General features: G+C 44.9%; 1 protein-coding gene across 1 annotated transcript; it reads right to left on the reverse strand.

The window, feature by feature from the left end:
• Positions 1–2,673: 2,673 nt before the first annotated feature.
• On the reverse strand, positions 2,674–7,746 carry LOC147882873 (TPR repeat-containing thioredoxin TTL1-like). The gene is made up of 7 exons (XM_087400748.1): positions 5,428–7,746; positions 5,122–5,317; positions 4,817–4,986; positions 4,315–4,648; positions 3,878–4,082; positions 3,659–3,765; positions 2,674–3,372 (listed from the first exon to the last, which is right to left on the reverse strand). The coding sequence occupies exons 1-7, from the start codon at positions 7,020–7,022 to the stop codon at positions 3,220–3,222; spliced, it is 2,760 nt and encodes a 919-aa protein (XP_087256874.1). The 5' UTR covers positions 7,023–7,746; the 3' UTR covers positions 2,674–3,219.
• Between the last annotated feature and the right edge of the window lie 848 nt (positions 7,747–8,594).

An 8,594-nucleotide genomic window follows, 5' to 3' on the forward strand; every position in this document is an offset into this window, starting at 1 on the left:
ACTCCTTTACTATTAGCCATAGTTGTTCTTCCATCATTATTGCCATAGTTGTTCTTCCATCTATCCATCCTATTTCTTAACTATTAGCACATGGTGGGATGGAAATAAGATACATGTACATTTGAAGATGAGTGGGTACACTTTTTCCCATTGCTTTCCTATTTCCTCCCATGTGCTAACACCCTTAGGTCTTGGTTTAAGATTAAGAAAGTAATTATGCCACTCTATTCTTTACTAGTTTAGGATGGGTTCACAACTTAAAAAGTATGCTTAGCCCACTCTATTCTCAACTAGTTTAGGATAGGTACAAGACTAAAAAAATATGGCTTATCCAACTTATCCCCAACTAGTTCAGGATAGATTGTGTCCTTAACTAGTCTCAATGCTAAGACAGTAGAATTCAAGCTTCTTGTGCTAAAATCCTTCCTATTTTAGTAACATTCTAAGACCTTACTTGGAGGGAGGAAACCATTGAAATGGATGATCGACTATTTCATCAATTTTTGGTGCCCATCGATTATGTGTGGTCAATGGCTTTGAAGTAGGTTCATGGTGCAAGTGGATTGGTGAACTTTTTGGGTGGGGATTTGATGTGTGTCATTGGATGCCCCCTTTCTCATGGGTGGCCCATGGATGGTTAGACGAGGAGACGCCGAGTGTGCACTTGTGTGCTTTTTGGCATGGCGATAATGATGTGCATCATTAGATGGGAGTAGTATGGACATGGTTACTTTGCTTGGAGATTGTTTAATTTTTGGTTGTGGGGTTAGATATTTCATGTGATTCTACCAGATGTGTTGTCTATATTGTGTGCATGCATATCATTGAGTGTGAGTTAGTGGGATTTCTCTTTATTTGTCTATACATGGATTTAGTGCAACGTTTTTTGTGGATGTTTTTCCTAGAGTTGGAGGCGTTAGGTGATTTTTGAAATATGTGCAAATGGCCTCTAGAAGTGCATGGTACGATTGTTCGAAGGCTATGGAGTTGGATGCTTTACATGTTTGGAGTTCTTTGTTTCCAACCTACATAAGAGCTCCTTTGTTGCAACGATTATCATGTTTGTTCTTGCCTTTGCATTGCTTTGATTTCATGGATGGGCCCTATTTCTCTTTGGGTGTTTCGTAGGTTTCTGGTGATGATCTTTGTGACAATTCTTGTAGACGAGAGGAGGATGATATTTTAGATGAGAGAGAGGAGTGGAAGGTGCTAGAATGACATAGATTTTTCTATATAGTTGTGGAGGAAAAGAGTTGCATGGAGTTTTGAGGGTCCACCTACATGATACTAACAAATTGGGAGATTTACGTTAGTAAAGGTTTTCTGAAGTTTTGTATGCTTGCAAAAGTAATTGTTACTAACTTTTGGTGGTGGTTTGTGCAAATACAACGAAGGTCTTAGTAAGAACTACTCTATGGGTCTCATTCGATATTAGAAATCAAACTTTTATTTAAGTGTTTGTGTGCATTAGCGTGATGTTGGTTGGACTTTTGATTAGTTGTCTCGACAATTATCAAAGGTTAAAGATAAGAGTCTTGAAGTCGAAGTACCTATTCTTGTAGTCTAATAAACAACTATCTGATGGAGGTTGTGTACTCATTTTTATTGATTTGGTTGTATTAAAGGTCATTTATTGGGTTATGTTTTAATAGTGGATCTATTTAGTAGATTTGGTTCAATATGAACCGTGTCGATGAGAAATCCTTAAATAACCTTGTGCTGTCAATAGAAAGGAGGACAAATAAGAGTATTCAAACTTCTATCATAAGGCTAAGTTTCTGTGTCATATTCCAAAAGAAATTGACGGGGCTCCTCACAAGAAATATGATAGTCTTTGAAGAATCTAATGCTCACATTGTTCTTGCTAATATCTGTATCCTAAGTGTTCTTTTGCTTAAGGTGTCATGAGGACAGTATTATTGGTAGTTTCTAATGCTAGGGGAATGTCATGTATTTTTAGTGGAGGACTTATGTTGTTGAAAGTTGTTTGTTTGATTTTTGGCTTGCCGTTAGGAAGCCTTAGTGAAGGTTCAACTTTCAAAAACCAAATATAATTTCTAGCATTTTCAGATGTGTTTTTTTTTCAAATTCTTTGATTGGTTGGTGTGTTGACTTTAGAGTCTCTTTCAAATTTGGGTGTGCTTTTTTGAAGTGCATTCATTCCCTCTCTCTCCTCTTCCATTTCTCTCCCTCTCTCACTTTGGGCAAGATTCACCACTTTCTCTCACTCTCTCTCTTCTTTCTTTCTCTCTCCTGGCAGGCCACATGAATGAAATTCATCTTGTTGTAATGGGCTCTTGTGGTTCGAATCCTTTGGTTCTATGATGGTAGGTGATGTTGTCTCTGGCAGTAGTTTATCTTTGAATTAAGTGGGCCCGGGGAATCCGCAGTGACTATGTTGAAGCTTTAATTTCGGAATGTTGAAGTCGTCACGTATTTATTACAATGATCTTCGACATTCCCTCATTCAAGGATGAGGAGCCAACCCCATCAATACAAAGTGTTTTGTAAATATTAGCTGGTTACTTCAGAAATTTTGCAATGATAAACTGATTTATAATCAATTCAGCGATAATATAAACGATACAATCTGCATGTTGAAGCAACCTGTGAATGAAATAGAATTTCTGAATTATATGGTTGAATTTGGCACTATGTACACATGGGAGGAAGTCCAAATGATATACATGGAACACCGTCTCCAATTATATCTTCTCCCTGCTTCCTATCAAAATGCTTTCCTGGTTTCGCTGCATCTACTGAGGAATAGCAACCAGAGGTTACCTTGTATGATAATAGCAATCATGCACTCCCAAGATGAAGTAGAAGCATGCCAAATACAGCCTTTGAACACTCGCCCCTTGCATCCTCGATTTCCAAAATTGGTTGGGGGACTGATTCAAACTCCCAGGAAGCGGGGAGAGAGTCCAAAAAACGGCAGCTCTCCATTTACAAGTGCCCTATAACTTGGAACTGCTGCTCAACATTCCTTACCTGAATACTTCCCCACTTAAACACATGGAGAAGAAAACCCAGCCACAGAATGAGAGGGAGCCTTTCTACAGGTCCAAGAAAGAATCACTGAGACAAGAAAGAATATTTGGAAGAGACTTTAGAACGATGAAGGCCTATAGGGTGCAGACTTGTAGGGGCTGATATTACTCAGTATATAGCATTTCTCCTCTCTCTCTCTCTCTCTCTCTCTCTCTCATTCATGGCCTATAGGCTATAATGCTTAACAGCATATTCAAGAGCTTGCTGGCTCGGCCCCATGATTTCTTTCACTTTCTGTCCGTTCTTGTAGATTTTGAACGTGGGAACAAAGGTAACGCTCTCATTCCTGGCCAAGAAGGGGTTGTCATCCAGATCCACCTGCAAAAGAGAACCTATGAGTTTTTAACATCCACACTGCAATTCTATTTTACAGCATGCAAACCCTGCTCTTTCTCTTTAGATGTTAGGTCTGGAGCTGACCCTTTCTTTCGAAATTTTAGATTTTAGCACATCAACTTTATAGGCCCTCTCCCTCTTCTGAGTAAAGGGAATGTTGTCTGAAGCTTAGAGCCTTTAATTTCATCACATGCACTCGCTTTAACATGCCTGTTGTTTCTTCTTCTTGCAAATTTGTTTCTAAGCACATCAGTTTGGTGGTCATCACCTTTACAAAATTTACACATGGATACCGTTTGCACAGCTGGTCAATGAAAGGAGAGATCTGGCGGCAGCGGTCACTCGATCTAGTATTGAACTGCACCACCGCCAAACCTGGCACCAAGCAGGCCCCAGTCTGTTAGAAGTATGCTTAGCCCTGACAATACGTTCAAATGGATTACAACAAAACACAAATATTGCACTAATATGAACGGGCATGAATTACCTGGAGAAGTGACCGCCTCCCTGAACTGATCATTGTTGGAAACCTCTGCCACATCTCCCCCGAATTTCATCTTGTAGATCTCCTCCCCACGCGATTTTTTTATTGCAACCTGGACATCGAACAATCCACGAGAAACTTCCATGTTGCCTGGCATTTCCCTCCTCAGAACTTCGTAGTCTCTAAGGGCATCCTCCCAGCGCTCAAGCTGCAGAACAACAACCTCAGGAGATTCAACGCAGGGCAACAAGAACATGAACAAGAACTGAATACAGGCAGAGATAAAACCATATCTAGTGCTTGTTTAGCACCTAGATTCGTACATAAATGGGAGTATTTGGTGTTCTAGGTAGAGTCAAAAAGCCTCTCTGGTTATTAATTTTATAAGATGTGTCTAGTTAAGTCCCCAGATTTAACAAAGTCATAGGTGTGATCCAGACCTTGGTACTGCAATTGGCCCTCCTCATGAGAGCTTTAGTGTACTTGGGCTGCACCTTCAATGCGGCATTACAATCTTCAATCGCCTTCTCCCATTGGCCAAGCTTTGATCTACATGCTGCCCGGTTGCAGAGTAGCACGGCATTCGTGGGATCACTCTCCAACCCTTCACCATATACAGCACAAGCCTCAAAGAACCTCCCTGCTTTGAACAATTCGTTCCCAGAAGAGCGTGTTTGGCCCACTGCCCGCGCTTTTCTCAAAAATGCAGCAGCTTCTGCATTGCGTGGATCAGTCCTTACAGCAGAATCTGCAGCGCCAATTGCTCCCTCAAATCTGTACACAACGCAATAAATCTCACTCACTTGTTCGAGATTACTGATCAACAATTTTATTGCAACCCTAAAACGAGGTCTCTCCTATGGGATTGAATGTCTGAGCGAGTATGGACTTCTCCATCAAAAGTTTAAAGATTGCAACTCCTCAATCTTTACAACTACCTACCTGCCAAGAGCCATGTCGATTTGTGCTCGTATCATCAGCAGGAAGGAATCAGCTGGTGCCACACTTTGCTTGAGCAAGGATCTCTCCACTTTTTGGGCTGCTGTGCAAACCGCATCTGCCTCCTCTGGTCTGCACAGCTTCAATAATGCCTCTGATTTGTAGCCAAAAACCTGTAGTTCCATGCAGGACGGCAGTGTTAGATTTCACTCGAGTTAAAATGACGAAAGGAAAGAAACGATCGCCTTAGCTGAAAGCTGAGCCAAATTAGAATTGAGTTTGAGGCCAAACATTTTCGTGAGGCATACCTGAGGCGAAGAATCAGCACCAGCAACCACAGCAGCGTCACTTTCCCTTATGACACTCCTCCAATCTCCCGACTTCCTTGCCTCAATGCATCTAGAGATGTGTCTCTCAACATTCTGCAGACGCTGCAGGTCTCCCAAATCAACCTGCTGCCCTGCAGCTTGAAAGTGCCTCTTCGCGCTTTCCACGAGCCCCAACCTTCACAGAGAACAACCCCAATGAGTAGAGAGCACACACCAAAAGATTGCATTTTTCACAATGACATAATAGACAGCGTAAATGAGTCTGTCAAAGGAGGAGGTGCTAACCTGAGATACAAAGATGCAACTCTCTGGTGAGCTCGAGAGTAGGAAGGATCGAGCCTGACGGCCGCTTCGCATTCCTGCACAGCTTCTCCCACCCGCCCAAGAGCAGCAAGGGCTGCTGCTCTGTTGCTTCGGTAAGGGGCATGGTTCGGGCACAGAGCACTGGCCTTATCATACATAGCCAGAGCTTCAGCATATTGGCTCTTCTTGTAGAGCTCATTGCCAGCAGTTTTTATTTCCTCTGGATCGGAGCTTGCTTGGGTCCTCTTCCCCTGATTGCATTCCCCTGCACCACCGTACAATTCAATCCCATTCTTGATCCCTTCCCCCACTTTGCCATTGGCCTTCATCCCCCCTCCATAGCTCAGCACATTGCCATTTGCAGAGCACATCTTCCCATTCGCTTTGCAAGCTCCATTACCCACATTTCCAGTGCTCAAATTCGTACCATTAGCATTCACATTACCTCTGCTCAAGTTGCCCGGATTGCTTCCCGTGATCATCCACCCATTCAGATTACCGTCAGTGCAGACTCTTGGCGTGGAAACACCTTTGGCATTACCATTGCTACCATTGGGCAGCATCTCACCTGACTTCCTGCGGGCAGGAGTAGCAGGCTGGCTTTCATTGGAGCTAGCTCTGCTGGTTGAAAGCTTCAGGTTTCCCATAATATTTCCAATACCTCTGGAACTGACAGAGGTAGGGCTAATGCTTCCCGCAGAGGATGTTCTTCCTCCCCCTTTGGCAGCCTCTGCAGTGGGGCTGCCTGCAGTCGAGCTACCTCCATTAGAGGAGGAATCTGCAGACCCGTGTGTACCAACTATGAGACTGCTTACAACAGGGCAGTCTCTATTGATGTTCCCCTTCAGAACAGCCGTGTTTGCTCCATGCAGACCACATTTTAGATTGTTCCCACTAATAGCGTTGATAACATTCTGCTCTCCTGAGCAGTGTGTCCTCTTCACGCAATCGGCAATGCCGGTGCTGATTTCTCCGGAATTCTTCACCCCGTTGGGACTGGCGACATCTAACTCTCCCGATTTCAGAATACCAGGTTCATCAGCTGAAGCTAAGACAGACCTGCCTTCCCACTTGGAGACATCACCCTTAGAGGACTTGGATGCACTAACTAAATCCCCCTTTAACTTCTTCTGGAGGGCGATCGCATTATTGGCTGCTGCTTTGATAGTCTCCGATTCGTCGATTTCGTTCTTCGAGTTGCTTGTATTGACGACAATGAGCGGAGTGTTGGGCTTGACACTTTTCTGAGGCGCATGACCTGACCAAGCATGATAGCTCCCATTGGCCAAGCTATTTGCTTCAACAGCTCGATATCCTACGCCCATTTCAGACAACGTCTTGTCCTCTCGAAAGCTCCCACCGTAAAGCGACAGCCTTTCAGAGGATTCATCTTTCCGAAAACTCTTATCGTAAACAGCGGGAGCATTATAAGTTGCATTACTGCATCTCGAATAAGCTCGGTAATCGGCGTTGCCATTACCTCTATTGGAACTATACAGTTTGCTGTTAAAGACACCTACATACAAATCTATTGCGCTCGTCGGGTGCCTTTTCTCCTCCGCATGACATTGGGCCATCGCTTGTGTCTGGCTTCTGAAAGAAAGCCCGAAACAAATATCCCCCGTCAACAAGTGAAGATCGCCCTCTAGTTCGACAAGCAAGAGTCGAACTACGAGAGCATTCACTGTTGATTGCTGTGCATGCCAATATGCTGTCACCGCCTGGAAGGCTCGGAGACGGACTTGAGGTGACAGCCGACGAAAAACAAGCGCAAAAGACGCCGGCAAGGCGAGAAATCTAAACGCTTGAACGAAGATCACCAGATGGACTGACAATGAATGCACTGATCACGAATGCGGGAGTGCGAGACCATCTAATGGCGTGGTTGAGCGAAGGCGCGGGAACGGTTAGCACAAGGTCGTTACAAAAACTGCAACAGAGTGTGGAAGCGAGATACTAGACATGGGAAGACAAGCATTATAAAGGACAATGGAAGGCAAGCAGGAGCGAAGGAGTGAGAGAGAGTGCAGCACGAAAGGCTGAGTGAAGCGAATGGGAAACAAGGAGAGAGGGAGCAAGAAAGGAAGGCAGGGGGCGAAGTGAGAGGGATAAGCGAGAGAAAAAGGAGAGGGAGGAGATTTAAGCGGGGAGAAAGGGGGGAGAGGATTGAGGAGCAAGGCAAGGGGAGGGAGTAGCTTGAGGGGGACTCGAGGGAGATTGGGGTGGCGTGAGGGGGAGGGATGGAAGGGTTTAAGGGGTTTTTGGAGGAGGTTGGCTATGGCGGCTGTTGAGGGTCCTCAGAGCTTTTGTCGCCATAGCCAAAGCTTCCCAAGCTCCTGCTCTGCTTTTTTACCGGCTCCCTGAAGATGAAGCCGGTCATAACGGCTACCCCTGTTTCCATGTGCCACCCTTTGCCGGTTCCCCGCCGGTAACCCCTCTTTGCCGGCCATGTTACCCCTTTGCCAGTTGCCAGTTGCCCAATTGCCACTTGCTTTCACCCCCTCGTGGCCAGCCTGTCCCCACCTCACCCCTCGCCCTTTCCCTTCTCTTGCCACCTCACCCAACGCCCCTGCCACCTTATCCTTTGCCCTCCCGCCACGTCACCTTTCGCCGCCTTCCCGCTGACGTGGTGCCCGCCGGACGCCTACACGCAGGCCGGATTGTTATTTTTTATCCGCCCCTGTTTTTTACCCATAGGGAATTCTAGCGCCAAAATCTGGCAAAGTCGCCAAAATTAACTTTTCTAGCCCGCCAGCTTATTTCCCTCGCTTTTCTCCTTTCGCACTTGCTTTCAAACACCCATCCATGCTTCGCAATAGCATAATAGCATGCATTGGATGATGAGCTAGATTGTCTATGCTTCAACCCTTTCTTTTAATCTTGTAAACAACATATGGATCAAGAAGCTTCCATCTCGACTCCGCCCACACGAGCTTCACACTTGAACAATCATCGTGCCACATTTACAAAATCTTGATTCATCAGTGTTTGACTTGCCAGCAATCGTTGTCTTCCACCCATGCAAATGCCTCAAGCTTGCACAAATTGTTCTTATCCACCAAATGTTATCACAAGCATCTAGAGCATTGACATATAGTCTAAAGCATCATTGATCCCCCCATAATCGCTCATGCAATGCCACATGAAAC

Source organism: Dipteris shenzhenensis, chromosome 29 (assembly GCF_047967505.1).
Source record: "Dipteris shenzhenensis isolate YYH24624 ecotype China chromosome 29, Dip_SZ_1.0, whole genome shotgun sequence".
NCBI classification, from domain to species: domain Eukaryota; kingdom Viridiplantae; phylum Streptophyta; class Polypodiopsida; order Gleicheniales; family Dipteridaceae; genus Dipteris; species Dipteris shenzhenensis.